This window comes from Bemisia tabaci, chromosome 1, assembly GCF_918797505.1.
Source record: "Bemisia tabaci chromosome 1, PGI_BMITA_v3".
Taxonomy (NCBI): domain Eukaryota; kingdom Metazoa; phylum Arthropoda; class Insecta; order Hemiptera; family Aleyrodidae; genus Bemisia; species Bemisia tabaci.
In genome coordinates, this window is record NC_092793.1 from 54,606,862 (window position 1) to 54,623,567 (window position 16,706).

General features: G+C 42.8%; 1 protein-coding gene across 1 annotated transcript in view; it reads left to right on the forward strand.

Annotated features, from left to right (window-relative positions):
• Positions 1–16,706, forward strand: part of sog (short gastrulation) — a 76,400-nt gene that overhangs the window by 24,732 nt on the left and 34,962 nt on the right. The window contains exon 3 of the mRNA XM_072303723.1: positions 14,540–14,675. Within this exon, the coding sequence (XP_072159824.1) occupies positions 14,540–14,675 (136 nt within the window). The remainder of the gene's footprint in view (positions 1–14,539; positions 14,676–16,706) is intronic.

Consider the following 16,706-nt stretch of genomic DNA (forward strand, 5'->3'; position numbering starts at 1 on the left):
CAATTGCCGCTCGCCAGCTGAATACATGTCCTGGAGATCGTATACGGTTGAGGTTGACCGTGCTCATTGCTCTCCTGCCCCGTCAACCCGGGTCTATGTCCGTCATTCTGTCTGGCACGTCTACGTCCTCTTCAATGCCACTTCCCTCATGGGCGGAATTGTCGGGGGTCCAGGGGAGCCCCCACCTCCCATTAGGAATTTATTCGGTCCTTCCTAAGAAATGTGAGGGATCTTGCAGCGTAAGCAGGGTGTCTACAAGTCTGGAATTTCCAGAAAGTCCGGAAATAGTACTGATTTTTAAGGGCGGTCCGGAAGTACTGAAAAAGAGCGGAAATTCCTAAAGAAAATCTGAAATTGTTTTCATTTTTTCATTTTTGTCGCAATTTGAGCGAGAAGTTAAAAATTTTGAAACTTTTAATTTCCCGCATTTGTCGCCCCCGCAATGGCTCTAGCGAGAAAAGGGGGCCACGGGTGTCTTTCCTGGAAAATTTTCGGCGAGTTTAACTTGTTCCTACTTGAAATCTCACCCGGCCCAAAATTGAAAAAAAAAAAAAAAAATTGGAAAGCCCCCTTTTCTCCTTTTTCTTCTCTTCGAAATTTCGGGCCCCTGGGCAACTGCCAGGACTGTCTACTCTATACATCTGGGCAGGCAGTTGGTCCCAAAATGTTTGGAAAAAACTCTTCTATACGGTAATATCATGACATTTGAGTTTTTGTGGACGGGGGTCCCCTCTTCCGTAGACTGGGACATGTGTATTCAAATGCCGTCTACCTGACGATAAGTTCTGTTCATCTTGGCGATTACCGCCTAAGACATTACAGACATGGGAAACTGGGGGACTTTGCCCCCCGGAGAGAGGGGAGTCGAGATGTCCCTGACCGGGTGTTTCTAATGAGAGGCGCCGGGCCGCACAGTGGCACAGTAGAGCGAGCCGCTGGAAGGGGTCGGACATAATGCGGAAACTGTAGGAGCTTATATCTTATAGTCCATACATATTGTAGAAGTTAGAAAAGTGGTAAAGTTCCCTTGAAGATGTATCCCTTAAGGTTATAATGTGAGGATGGGTCATCGGGTGCCAACTCCGAGGTGAGACGGGCCTTCTTAATAAGAAGTTCTTACGCGGGAGGTCCACTCGTTCCAAAAATACCAGGTGGCAGGAGCCGCAAGAGGAGCTGCGATGTGATGCGATGCGACGCGACGCCGCTTACGTCGAGTCGGGAGCCGGGGGATCTCGGCGCGGAGGATGTGGATTTTTCATAAACATGTCAAGTACGTAACAATTATTCGACGCGTTAGCTTATTAAAAGGCGCCACGGAGCCGCGCTCGCAAGTTCAAATCCAGCCGGCTCCTCCAGCACAGCAGCGCCAGCCACCGGGGGCGTGCAGGGCGCACCGGCCGGCCGGCGCTTAGCTCTCGCCGCGTTGCCGCCTTGCCCCCTCGTCGCTTTATCGCGAGCCGCAGATGCGAAATGAAATGAATCAGTGAGAACGAAAACACGACAACTCGGAGAAAAAAGTAATCAAGACACACACACAAATGCACAGTAGATGAAGAAGTTGGTCTAAGGAAAAGATTTTTGGTGCCTTAAGACAGACACTTACGGACATTTTAAAGGTTAAAGTTGGAACAGATGCGCTAACTTTAATAACCTTTATAAAAATTGACCGTTTTTAATGAAAGTTGCGCTTTTCCGAATTACCGAGTTGGTGTGTTTTCGATCTCTTTGATTCAAATTTAATTTTCAATGGAATTTAGACGCTTTTTCAGGGCTCCGTTTGCGACCCGCAACAATGCTCCGAGAATTCGATAGGGAACCGCGTTTGACTCATCGTATTTTTTTCAAAATCCCAAAATTGATGCATTTTTCGGTAAAAGGGCGTATGAGACTTCCAGTGCAGGGTGTCTACAAGTCCGGAATTTCCGGAAAGTCCGGAAATAGTACTGATTTTTTAAGGGCGGTCCGGAAGTACTGAAAAATTGCGGAAATTCCGCAAAAATGTCCGGAAATTTTATAAGTTTTTTGTCATTTTTGTCGCAATTTCAAATTTTTTAAATTTTTCTAATTTCGTCAAATGGAGGTACTGAAAAAGTACGGAATTTTTCGGGTGGAGGAGGTCCTGAATATCTCGAGAACTTACTGAAAAAGTACTTATTTTTGACCAGTCTGTTTTAATAGACACACTGCAGTGCTTCTAAGATTGTGCAACAGAGTTCTCTAGTTGTATGTAACTTATCCGACAGCTCTGCCAAAAATTTTTCCCCTGAATTTGCTTCGAATTTCTCCTCACTATTGTAAGGAAGTGAGTCGACTGAGAATGAATTTCATCTGTCCCAAACGCTGTAAAAAATTGCACAATCTTAGCAGCATTGCAAGCCTCTTACGCCCTTTTACCGAAAAAGTCGTTAATTTTATTGCTTAGAAGTGAAATACTATTTTCCACGAAATCTCAACGATTTTTCTGGGGCTGTGTTCGCAACACGCAGCAATGATCCGAGAATTCAAAAAGAAACTTCGAAATTTTGCTCATGATATAATACATATATATTTTTAAAACAAATTCCGACATTATGATTCTGTTATTTCTTTGTATTCCGTGGCACGTTAAGTCCATTGCGCAAGAGTCTTAAAAATGCTTCACGTAATTACATTTTATATAGTTTTGTGAAATTATTCATCTAAGGCCATGTCCCGCCGAAAACTCAGCCACTTCAGGTGAATCAATTAAGGGCATTTTGGCTCTTTATGCTGATACTACTTCCGAGTACTAGGGCCATTTGTACGCCGGGTTTTTTTTTTGGGGGGGGGGGGGGGAGGGCGCAAAAATTAAGCTCAACTTCAGGTTGGAAAATAACTTAGGAAAAAATGTAACTTATTACTGACAGTTTTTGTTTCGGCCGCGTACATTAGGCTCAACTCTATGTGGAAAACAAACTCAGGAGAAGATTTAACTTATTGAAAGTACCTATGACCGCATTTTAAGGTTCTTAAATTTTCAAAATTTTGCCCGGCACCGCTCCGATATTCCTTGGCGCCGGCGCACATAGGCACAGCTGGGCGCGACGCGAGACAAGATATGGCAACAGCCGAGTCCCACCGTCGCCTGAGTGGAGAACCATGGCAGGCGGCCCGAAATAGCCCGGTTTTTCGCCGGTTTTGCGGTCATAACTCGTGAGCAAATAATTTCCCCAGTTTGCGGCATAGAATTTTATAATCAGCATGGTTTAAAGAACAATATATCAATTTTTTTGAAAATCGATCATCACGTACTTTCCATATTTCCACGAACGTGAGAAAAAATGTCCTTTCAAATCCGACCGGGTCAAATTTTCCTGACTTCCAGTCAAGACCAAATTACAACATTTCGGTGAACTCGTTCGGAGGCTTCTTTTTGGGAGTCGCTTTAGCAAACCGCGTGTCAATTCCTTAATTTGTCGAACAGTTTTGAGGCAAAATCTGTGATGGGTTTTCTTTAGCTTTGGGCCCAAATTCCCTCACCAGATTCATTCCTCACCGGTTTTTTTTTTTTTTTTTTTTTTTGGAGGCAGAAACTTTGGAAAAAGATGCTCCTCAGTATACTACAAATCAAGGATATCCAGATAGGGAGAAAAAAAAGGTTATTTTTGCACCTACCTATGCATCCCGTCCTGAAAATCAAGGTGAGAACGATATTTTCCCAGCCGAAGCATGCACCATGCAATGTGCCACGACTGTTCTGTTTGGACACCGGCGCCAACGGCGATAGACTCCTTCCCGAGCAGTCTGCAGGCCTACTTTGACGCCGCACGCTGGTCTCGGCGTCCTAAGCCCGAGCGCTAACCTCTGACCTCCCGCTGCGCTGGGAAAAGAGGCACACTTGTCCTGCGTTGAAACAGTCTAGCTCGAGAGACGCGCCGCGCGACGCCTGCCGCGGACGACGACGTCTTCTCTAGGTAAACGCGGCTTAACTACGTTTTCTTGACGTCACGCCAAGGCTCGGCCGCGGTTTCAAATGTGTTTTTTCTGGGAGAACGACAGACGCATGTTCGTTTTGTATCGATGTCTTTTCAGGGGTTGATCTAATGCAACAATTCATCCGGAACTCTTCGAAAGAGGATCAAATATCACTTCGGAAGAATGACCAGGCCATGAATGACATCGCTTGATAATTGGGGAAATGAAGGCTGGGAACCAGAATTTGGCCATCTTGAACCCCTTAATAGATTAACCCCCGAAAGATTTTCTCAAAGATGATTATGTTTTCGTGATTTTCAGGGATGTGTTGCTTTTGAATATCCCCTCTCCGACCTGAAAATAATGATTATATAGCTTCACTATGACACTACTGCCGTGCTAACGAAAAAAGTCGTATGAACATTCAAGAGTTGCCAAATTTTCTTCGATAAAATGTTCATTTTATAGGAAATTTATGAATATTTTTCCCTCAAATTTTCAGAATCTTTATGTAAAATTGTGAACTGAATTATCTGAAAAATTGAGAGGAAAATATTCATAAATTTACCAAGAAATTTCCATTTTATGAGAGGAAATTTGGCAACGCCTGAAGGTTCATACGGCGTTTCTCCTTAGCACGGCAGATTACACCCCACAATTCGCACCTACGCTCGGCGGACGCTTATTTTTCAATGAAAACTTTACTGCAAAAACAGCATTTCCAATAGGTGGGATTAGCATATTGGACTATGAGAGGATGATTATTCTGAGGGGGTGGGGGCGGGAGGGATGGAGCGTAAGCGGAGGGTAAGCGAGGGGAGGAGGGCACAGACACACTGCATAGCATTGGCTTGACAGGGCCGATTCAATTACAATCGGGTCCTCTGCAATTAACCTGCCGATGGGAGTGGAAATAAAAATAAAACATAACGAGACGCCTATTAGCGTCCTGGCTTGTGGCCAGTCGATAATAAGAGAGTGTTCCGACTGAAAATATGAGAAAGCTAAGCGCCTCCTATCTCCCGATCAGTGCTCTATTAACATAAGCGCACATACGTATGCCTACGCTCTATCTGATTGCAAGTTCCCCGAACGCGGCCAAAGCTATCATCACTTTATTATCTGTCTCCGTGAAATGCGAAACTGCGGAAACCACCTGTCAAGTGTGGGAGCATCCGTAATTTACGTCTCGCATTCGTAAAGAGTCGCTAGGGGTGCGCTCAGGTTCCTGGCCAAGGGGCCACGCTCGCCGTGCTAAAGGAACTTGGAGAGTCGTGTCCATTGGGTGAAGTTTCGGGCGAAAATACCTCTTTTTTCCGACTTGTTACAAGTGATCCTCTAATTTTTCTTCCAGGTCATCTGCGGTTTTTAATCCTTCGAGGATCCTGCAACCTGCAACATTGAAAGAGTATGGGGCTAGGGGGTTACAACACATCCGTGCTCTTGATTTTTAAATTGTCACGGATTAAAGCCACATGATCTGCTTCTGCAGTTTCGTTCTTCAGTTCCGTGAAAATTTGTCACTGCCACGAGGATTCGAATCCGAGATCTACTAAGATAGAGTCAGACGTAGTGACCACTAGGCCACCGTAGCAAGCTGAGTGAAAACTTAGAACGCTATTTTCCGACATGGCCGGCTTCTAATGAGAAAAGATGTACCCCTCCTTTACAATCAAAGCTACCATCTTAGAAGAAAGAATAATGAGAAGAGATGTCGGTATCTCAAAAAACTGTATTACTTAAAAGAAATCACAAAATATTATTCTTTTGCTCATGATGTATACGAGAGCTTGTCGCAACATTTTTGTGAAATCGAGCAAATTCTTCATACTTTCTTTTTCTTTTATTTGAAAAAGAAAACTAACATGAATTTTAAACATACGAATAAGGGATCGGAAAATCTTCCTCAAAATAGGGTAAACGTAGGTACATTAGACGGTCTTAGTTCTTAACGTGGACAAACTAGCTCGACGTTCTACAACGATGAAACCTAACATGAAGCGGTACACCCAGAAATACTAAGACGCATGGGGTTCCCAAGAGCAGGTGTGACCTTTTTCAAAAACGACGACCATTAACTGACTGTCGGACAATTTCTAGGAAAATGGCTGAGCAAGTTGAAATGCATTCGCTCAAAGCGGGAAATTTACTCAGACTGCAGACTGCAGTCTGCACCGCTCCCACTTGGGAAACTGGATCACCCGAGACACAGGAAGGATGTAGGTGATCCTGGCAGGTCTTGGAGATAAGGTCTCCTAGTTGTCAAATCGCTAGTAATCAACCGATTCCCTCGTTGAGAAAACACGAAATGGGGGCAAACGCGACAATATCGAAGAGACCAGAGACGACTAAATAAGCAGGATGACTGCTTGAACCGACTCGATCAATTTTCTTGTCGAATCATTTTGTTTGTTTTAAGGTTAATGAGTTGTTTTGACAAACAAGATCCCCAAACATGTGTAAACAAGTGTCACGACGGCCGGGCCCAGGCAGATGGATTGAGATAAGTGGCTAATGTCTGCGGAGCCGACCGTGTCCCGCTACCCCTGAGTGATGCAAGGGATGTGCCCTCATGTCCCTGGCTCCATGTCTCTTTGCAGTCTGCATATTCCTCTCCTGGAGTCGCTCTTTTCCGCCCTCCTGTCTCCGTTTTTCTTTCCCTCCTTCCCCTTCCTCGTTGAGCGTTCCTCCGGCGGCGCGGCGCTCGGCGTGGACAAGCTCGCTGTCTCCTGCCCCGGCGGCGACATGGGGGTTGGTTCCTCCACCGCAAACTGCAAATTGTCGTCTCCAGACTCCTGCATAATGCGCTCTGCATTTTGAATAATTATCGGAGGCTTGTCAGAAATCTTGAGAGGATTCGTAGACTAATTTACTCCACCCCTATTTACACGCCCCTCCTCCCGACTCGCTCGAGCACTCCTTTCTTTTCGTCGTTTCTCGAACGGAGGAACGTAACTCCATTCCAATGTTGCAAAACTGACGCGAAAATTAAATTTTTTACAAGAATTTATGTGTGCAATCATTGCCCAAAATCCTCCCTATTCTAATAAAATCATTTTTAAGACGATCTATGGACAGGGTGAGGAAGGGGAGTAAGAATAATGAGGGCCGTTTGGGGCGCGCAGCGCCCTCCGGGGTTGGGTTGCGTAGCGGCGAGGGGGCGGACCCCCTAGTTGCTCCGATTCTTTCATGCGATCAGAAGAAAAATCAGTGAAATTTTCGGTTAGAACTGTCCTAGATTTTCATAGTAGAAATGCAATTTACGAGGGGAAATTTGGCTAAAAAATTGGCTTATAAAACAACTTTTCATTTCATCGACCCCAAAGAGTGCAGTTTTGAAGATTTGAATTTTAAAAAAAAAAAAAAAAAAAAAAAAAAAAAAAAAAAAAAAACCATAAAATATATGTATACCTATTTATACACTGTCCAGAGACCACATCTTCTACTGTCAAAAGGCACTCGTATGAAATCGTTTTTTGAAAAAGAAAAAAATATTATTTCGAATAAGTGACGTAACTCAGTATTTAAAATCTCTTCGAAGCCTAATTAAAACTGAATTCAGTCTGAAAGGTGCAAAACAATCTAGGTACCATTTTAATACCGCTGAAACTGATAATCTTAAGTTCTGCGCACGAAAAGGCCATTGCAGTCAATCAAATTTCGAAAATATGACTAAAAGTCAAGGAAATGCAAATTGCATGGCTACTTCAGCATGACCACTGAAGCACACGTGTGTTTTGAAAGGATAAATTAAAAAGAGGAGATAGTTCATTTTTGACTGGACGAGTAGGTACCAACTTTCTTATAGATTACCTTTTAATGGCACATCTACACGATGTTGCGGTCGACCGATGTACTAAATTCTGGAAGGAAATCTCTTTACTTGCGGCAACTGGGCGAAGTCATCTGCGATGATCTAATACGAAGAAAGACTCATCGGAGGTATGGCTTCCATTAAAACGTCTTGGACTGGCGTCACTGTCGGACAAACCTCGGCGAGCATAACTCCCAAAACTGTTTCCATCTGGATTTGAAAACGCCCCCATTCGCCCACCCGCCCTGTCTCATCGGCCGATTTCATCGGAGGAAAATAAGAGTCTAACGTCACACAGGAAACTCCAAGTGTATTTCTGTGCTCTTTCGGAGGGAGCGAATTCTCGCAAGTTACGTTCATCTATTTAGCTTCTATTTCTAATAGCAAATTAGTTATTCGTAGATATTTCGAGTTTTTTTTTTTTTTTTTTTTTTTCTTTCAAAAAAGACCGTAGAGTAAGAGTGCAGAACTGATAACAGAACATATGATGTGCAACTGATGTGCAGAACATAATGTCTATAATACGCATTAATCAACGTAATTAAAAGGCGCAGGTGCGCGGCGCGGCGCGAGCGCGACACGGTAACGACGGCATGCATGGCACGACGGGGAACATTTGTACAAACCACCCAAGGCTCCATTAAACTCCATTGCCTCTTAGGTGTTTTTAATCCTTCAATGCAATTGCCGCTTAGGGACCGTTCATAATATACGCACCATCCGTGCGGAAGGAGGGGAGGTGGAGATAAGAGTGTTTTACAAGGAAAGGGATCTGGGACCCACGTCCCCAAAGTGGTATGAGGGGGAGGGAAGGGGGTCGAAAACCCCAAAATTCAGCGTCACGTTCTGTATGAACGGCCCGATGACACGTCTCTTTAGAGGTGCACTTTCGCCTCGATCCGATCGATCGTCATGAATCCGATACAATTGCTGACGTTGGTGCCATGAGTGAGGGGCTGGTATTTCACGGAGTGCAATTTGAATGCCAACGATGAACCAGGTGAGCACCAACCATCAGTTCGGTGAACCCGAAAACGAGGATCGAATCCAAGAGGGAATACGGATTCATTGAATTAGATTCACGCAAACCATCCGATCTAAAGCCAAAATTTGCTTTAAATTACCTTTTGTTGTGTCGGGCGGTGTGGCGAGGGGAACACAGATTAATTGTAGATTGTAGGGGAACACAGAATGATTGTAGATTGTAGGGGAACAGTCGAGATTGAGGACGTGACGAGAAAAGTCCGCGCTGTGCCTCGTGCGTCGACCTGTTAGTGTCGCCTCTCGGTACAATTCGTCGCCCCACAGGCGTAAGGGCTTATCCCCATTTCCACGTGACCCCTGTCCTCCGTATAGCTCTACGATTCCCAGGGCTCAATTGGAGATGGAGATACGCCTTTTTATCTGAGAGGCGACGCCAATTGTACCGAGCCAAGTCATAGACATAGCTGATCTTTATTTTCTGAACCGCGGAAAGCTCCGGGCTCCGAGCTCCGATTTTCGCGTGGGCTTCGCTCCGTCTCGAGTCTATTTCTGCCGTGCTAGGGAAAAACGCCGTATGAACCTTCAGGCGTTGCCAAATTTCCTTTGATAAAACACGAACTCCCTGGTAAACTTGTGGATATTTTCCTTCCAATTTGTCAGATAATTTTGCTCGCAATTTCACCAAAAGTTCCTGAAAATTTAAAGGAAAAATGTTCGTAGAGTTCCTCAAAAATAAAGATTTTATCGGAGGAAATCTGGCAGCTATTGAATGTTTATGCGGCGTTCTTCCTTAGCGAGGCAGATTTTCCGTTTGCTCTTGCACACAGCACACAGATGCCGCGATCTCTCGTTTCGCTTTCACTGCCGCGACTCGGCAGTACTCGTTGCAATAGTATTTCCCAGATGCTGGACATCATTTAGCCAATTAAATGAAGGGCTTGGAGTACAAGGCGCGTAAGTGCAGTTTTTTTTTGGTAAAAAATTAGGATTTTAATGAATTCAAGTGAAACTAGTCTTGCTGCATATTCTGTGGAAAATTCGCTCCCAAATTCCAATTTTTAAGCAACGAAATGTAAGTTTGAACTTTCTTTCCGCGATAAGGATCCATGTAACTTCGAAACTTCAAACACGTATTTCTGAAAATAGCAAAAACTGCACTTATGCGCCTTGTCCTCCAAGCCCCTCAAATGTATCTGCATTGCGCTTTCCTTGAAAGAGTATATTTATTTTAGGGGTGGATTTCATAGAGAATTTCCGCATGGAAGAGGGTATAAATGAAAGTATTTATGCCAAAATGAACTATGTTTCAAGCAAACCCTATGCACACAGTTCCTTTTAGCATACATACGTCCAAAGCAATATTTTACTCTAGCCCTTCTGTGTATGCTACAGGCTTTGAAAAGCCGATGCATGACCTTTTGGCGGATGGCTTGCTCTTTTAAGACGATCATGCAGGTAAACATTCTTTTGGCAGAATACCTACTGTTGATGAAAAGTGCACCTAGCAATATAAATCCACACGAAGAAATAGCGTCAATTCCATCACCTTCAGATAATATTTGTGATGACATATTGGGAGCCGTCCATAAATTACGTAATGCACTTTTTCAGCATTTTTGACCCCCCCCCCCCTTGCCGCCCTTGTAACGCTTTTGTGACGTGGGTTCCTATCCTTAACAGACGAAAACAAAATGGCGTAACGCCCATTCTCGACCCCCCCTCCCCTTAAAGCGTTACGTAATTTATTGACGGTCCCTCAGGCAAAATTTGTCTTAAGTTGGAAATTCGAGTTACACATTTAACTGTGTACCTGGATGCATGGATTTCATTAGGCACATGAAAACTATTTATACATACCCATGCATCTCGGCTTGCGCCATCATTAGAGCATTTCAGATTTCACAGCACGGTCGGCGGTAACGCAACAAGGGCATATCACAATTGAAGAAACAGGGAATTAATGCAATCCAGACTCCAGAGCATGTGCATATGAGGGCTCGGACGCATCGTTGTTTCTCTGGCGTGAAAGCTTATCTCTATTTCCATCAGTGGCGAAGCGTGAATGATCGATAATCGAAATTTCCCCATTTGAAGCAATGGTGAAGACTCTATTATTGAGGTGTTCGTTGCAAACACCCTGTTCATCGATCCGTCTCCATGATTGAACATGCTTCTTTGGCTCCCTTCATCATGCACTGGAAAAAAAACACATTGAATCTAGAGTCCAGACTCTTGGAAACGTTGACAAGAAAAAATACTCTTGATTCAATCAGATTTTCAGATTTTCAGAAAATTTCAAGCGCAGATATTCACAACTCTCCCCAAAAATGAAACGGACGAAATGTTGCATCTCACGAATATTCATGTGACGTTCTTCCTTAGCATGGCTGTATATCTATTCTAACAATTTGGATCTGGTGACTTCTGGGTCATGCACACTGGAAAAAAAAACACATTGGATCTAGAGTCCAGACTCTTGAAAACAATGACAAGAAAAAATATTCTTGATTCAATCAGATTTTCGCTTAAATCAAAAAGAAACCCGCTCAAATTAAGAGGCTTGGTTCTTGATTTAAGTTAAAATCCGATTGAATCAAGAGCATTTTTTCTTGTCGATGTTTTTAAGAGTCTGGACTCTAAATGCAATGTGGTTTTTTTTTCCAGTGTGGGTTTAAATGACCGTTCGATTGATAAATCGCAAAGCACGCCCTTCCACTGATTTCCATATGAGCTTCGTATCCATATAAAGCTGGAAAGCAGAGTTCTGATTTCCAGAGCTCACCTCTCGTAGAAATAGCGATACGCCCTTCACACCAGAGCAGAGTCAGTAGAGGCGATGGTATTTTAGGAAGCGTGCTAAGGTTCTATTTTCTATTGTTTGTAGACAAATTTTAAGTATAGACTTCAATGTTAGCAAGCATTGCATGGAACAGTTTTAGAGCTTAAAGTTGATAGGATGTAAGCTCGTTCGCGCCTAAAGTAAACGCTGAAAACATGCCTAGTGTCGAATGAAATGGTCTCCTTTAAGCGCAACTTTTTACTTACAATTAGTTGTGGTTGGGATTTGTTGAACAATAATACGGCTGACACCTGGTATGCCATGTTTATTTTGGCACGCTAAACGTCGGAGGTGTAGCTGCAAAATTTGTCAGGCTTTGTGAACTCTGTCGGGCGGTAAAAATTCGCGGAAAGATTGCGCCTCTGAAATTCATCCTCGATACGTTTCAGCGGATTATATTTTGGCAATATCTCGCAAGGATCATTTTTTTTTTGTTGTAAATTTGACTTATTTTTCCAACAAGTGGTTGATTAAAATGCCAACGTTGTCTAACTTAGGTGCTTTTCTGACGAAAGTTAAAACATTGTTTCAGAGAGTGAGATGACATTTGCAAATTTGTGAGCGTCAACTTGAGGTATTATAGTGCTGCCGTGCTAAAGATGAGCATGGTATGTGAATTACACCGTCGCAGTTTTCAATCATGCATTAGGCCATTCATAAGGATATCAGAAGTGGTCTTTTCAATTTAAACTTTAAAGATGAATTCTCTATAACATGAAATAACATATCTGATGAAAAGAAGTTGTAGGACAAATGCGCACGTTCTATTATGTAAACAAGAATCGTAAAAAGAGAAACTGAAGCACTGCAATTCACATACCGTGCTTTTTCTTTACACGCCATAAATCACGTAGCCAAGTTTTCCATGAGCAATATTTTCATTAGGTCATATTGAAAAAGCGGAATTCGAGTTTCGAAAACAAGATTTGATATTCCGAAGAATAATTTACAAGCTGTTTGTTTCATCCGTATTTTGCTAAGGCACACAAAATTACGAAAGGTGTGAGGTTGCATTTTGATCCGCAGTGCCAAGCTTCAAACATGCTAGACCCAACTTCCAGGGTTTATTTAAATAAAACTGACTTTTTTAAATACAAACTTCGAATCGAACTAATTATGGGTAATATCTATAATGTTTTTGGGCACTTTTTGCGCCCATATTCTCATGAAATACGTGTCTATGTGGTGTTACCAAAATCTTTACTTTCATTTCTTTGAAACTGAGGTGGGTATCATCTCCCGTTGATGGTCAAAATACATCCAGAGGGATTTATTTTCTAAACTCGCATTGCAGTATTAGAACCTTTCCGTACTTGAATACTTACAGCTTCTTCATGAGAGCATGAGTCACATTTTATTTGAGTTGAGTGGCCTAAGACTGAGAAAGTCACGCTTTTTTGTTGCGTTTTTTTTATCAGAATGAAAGAGCACGTTCAGTTCGAAATCGAAACCATATGTTTTGAAAGTTGCAGAATGAGCTAGACTTTATCTCCGAAGTCAGTGATTATTTAGTTGAGCGTAAAGTTTCTGTCGCGAGGTCTTCAGATCACACTAAAAACGAATCGTTATTTTTTTTAACCACCGATAACTAATTAACTAACTAACTAACTAACTAACTAACTGACTGACTGACTGAAATGAGATCTAAATTTGTCTTGCTCTTTGTTGACGTAGACCTTTTTATTTCCACGATGAAGCTGCAGGAGCATGCAACTTAATATTAAGTTTTCATTTCGACGATTGATTTAAAATTATTTAAAATTTACCTATTCGATTGACTATGTCGTCAATTTTTGGTGTAAAAACTGAAACCAATACTCCACTCCATAATATTCATTGTAGAATCTTCATAAAAAATACACCATTTTATAAAAGCTTTAATGTAAAATAGTAAATAGTTTCTCCAAAAATTTCAAAATATAATTGATGCCGTGCAACTCTGCGCAGAGGGATTCATGTTTGAACGATCTCGTGCAGATATTTCTGCCCTTAAAGTTTTTCACTAATGTTAAATTTAGGAATTAATGTTCATCTCAGAAAAATTATCGATTTTTTGCTGCTCTGTTTGCCTCCTCGAGCAATCGTAACATCCACTGAGAGTGATACCACTATTCGGCCACACGGGAGCTCAAGTTGCCTACACTGAAAACTGAAGGCAAACTGACCGTCAGGTAAAATCACCGCTCCACACACACCATGCTCCTCGAGCAATCGTAGAGTGAAACAACTATTCGACCACGTTGGAGCTCGTGTTGCCCACACTAAAACTTGAGGGCAAACTGGCAATGAACTAGTCAGATCTACGAAGTTTTTCAAGGGCATCCCCAAAGCTAAAATAATTCCCTGATAACTCTAGATTTCCAGGTTTCTAGATGCCCTGGTATTTTTCGTATTTTTGACAAAGCTTACACCCAACGGTTGAAGAGTTTTAAAAACTTGGAGGACCCGTGGACTCTTGTCTTTCTAGGAATGGTCCGTACCCCCAGCCCCCCCCCCCCTCCCGCTGTGGAGCCCGGGCTCCTTAGAAGTGCACTTTACCCTGGCCTTTTCCAACAGTCCGATCCTGACTCTTACGATAAAAAGAACGAAGGGCGTTGTATGATAATGCCTCAAAATGACAAGAAAAGAAGTTTTGGGCTTGAATAACTGTCAACTTAAGACCAATTAATTATTTACGCATATTCCTGAATATATTTATTATCCACGAATATATTTAATCTTGGTCGATAACGTCATTGAGCATAATTCCACACACTACACTAGAGGTATAAGTATATTTCGGTGAACCATCAACGTCAAGCTTTAACTTTGAGCGTATGATTTTATATTTGGAGCTGTTCCTTAAGTATCGATCATTGGATTGAAACATGGAGGTGCTACCTGCTATCTCTCTTTCTTTCCTTTTTTTCTACTAGCTGGATATCCCTAGTTCATTGATTCACCTCTCTTGCAACACTCTCTGTTAACAGGATCGGAAAAAGCGACGGATTTTAGGCCGGGTACATTGCCGCAACATCAAACACGAGTGTCCTGTGCCCACTTGCGAGGAACCCATCCTCCCGCCAGGTAGATGCTGCAAAGTCTGCCCGGAGAATCTCATCAGCAGTAAGTCGAATTTATATATGATATTGCTTGGGGTCTGGGTCCCGCCGTCAAGGATGTACACTGTTCAATGTTCTGCCTTCCCCCCTAAAATTTTAGGCGCCACCTTGGCCGGAAAGCCCAATTTTTAGGAGCCATCTACTATTTTTTGGGAGCCAAAATAAATTTTTGCTGACGGACCATGGCGAATGAAAATTTCCGGAAGGCAGGAATGCGAAGTTGCGGTGTACAAAAGGCCAAACGCTACAGGATGTGCTAAAAAAAACATGCGCTGCGAACGGTGCGTGTAGAGAGCGTTTCATCGCTGCCGCTGCTTCCCGGTTGCGAGTTCAATCTGTCAAAAATTTTAGGCGCCACGATGGCCTAGCCGCCCCCCCCCCTCCAATTTTTAGGCGCAAAGGCCCGATTTTCAGGCGCATTTGGCGCAAGGCGCCCAGGGAAGGCAGAACACTGATCGACGGCGTTGCTGGGAGCTAGCGGGCGCGCGATGACGACTTATGAAAACACGCAAAAATCGGCGGGCTCCCTTCGAGTGTCCGTTAAAAGCATTATTTATTCGCGAGTTGCAGCTTATTAACCGAATCATATCGTCTAAAGCGCTTGACCCTGGCCGAGGCTGACTCATTTTCCCAGCCAAGGCCATGCCGCACGCTCGTCTTCACTGACTCTTTTATCGACCGAATGCCGAGCGTATACAGGGTGAGCGAAAAGTCCCCGACCCCCCCTCTAACTTTTGAACGAATTGAGCTAGGGAAATGAAACTTTGGGGATGTTCCTATCTCAAAGGAGACCATCTTTTGGGGGGGTCAAAATTTTGGTCCCCCCCTCAGGGGGGGACGGGGGCCCCCCAACTTTTTTTTTTCAAATGGCAACCCCTATCTTGTGATACCTCATTCGAAAGAGCATAAAAAACTAAGAATTTTGGCGCAAACCGCAGATCAATATCTTAATTTTTGACCGAGTTATGATAGGTCAAAGGTCAAATTTGACCTATTTTCAAAAAATCATAACTCCTGTTCAAATTATCGTAAAGAAAAAAATAAAACGGGAAAATTTACCAAATTGTGTCCGCTTTTAAGTAAAAATTGCAAAAATCACTTCGATTTAATTTTAAGGGGGGGCTCGGACCCCTAAATACGTCAATTCAAAGGTCATTCAATTTTCCCGCGAAATAAGCCAATTTCCCCTGGATTTGCCTCCACATTATCTCAGTAAGGTCAAAATCAGTTCAACATTACGTTGGCAAGTCCCCAAATTTCGGGAAAAGTTAAAAAAAAATGATATTTAAACGGTCAAATTTAATTACCTTAAATTTTGTTTTTTTTTAACTTTTCCCGAAATTTGGGGACTTGCCAACGTAATGTTGAACTGATTTTGACCTTACTGAGATAATGTGGAGGCAAATCCAGGGGAAATTGGCTTATTTCGCGGGAAAATTGAATGACCTTTGAATTGACGTATTTAGGGGTCCGAGCCCCCCCTTAAAATTAAATCGAAGTGATTTTTGCAATTTTTACTTAAAAGCGGACACAATTTGGTAAATTTTCCCGTTTTATTTTTTTCTTTACGATAATTTGAACAGGAGTTATGATTTTTTGAAAATAGGTCAAATTTGACCTTTGACCTATCATAACTCGGTCAAAAATTAAGATATTGATCTGCGGTTTGCGCCAAAATTCTTAGTTTTTTATGCTCTTTCGAATGAGGTATCACAAGATAGGGGTTGCCATTTGAAAAAAAAAAGTTGGGGGGCCCCCGTCCCCCCCTGAGGGGGGGACCAAAATTTTGACCCCCCCAAAAGATGGTCTCCTTTGAGATAGGAACATCCCCAAAGTTTCATTTCCCTAGCTCAATTCGTTCAAAAGTTAGAGGGGGGGTCGGGGACTTTTCGCTCACCCTGTAGTTTAGGTGACGTTGCTAAGAAAATGGGTTAAAAGCGGATTCGCAAGAATACGCAGAGGGCTTCATCCTCAATCAGCAGAGAGGTACAGGTAAGACTCAAATGTAGTCTTGACTAACTGGGTTTAGCAGAAC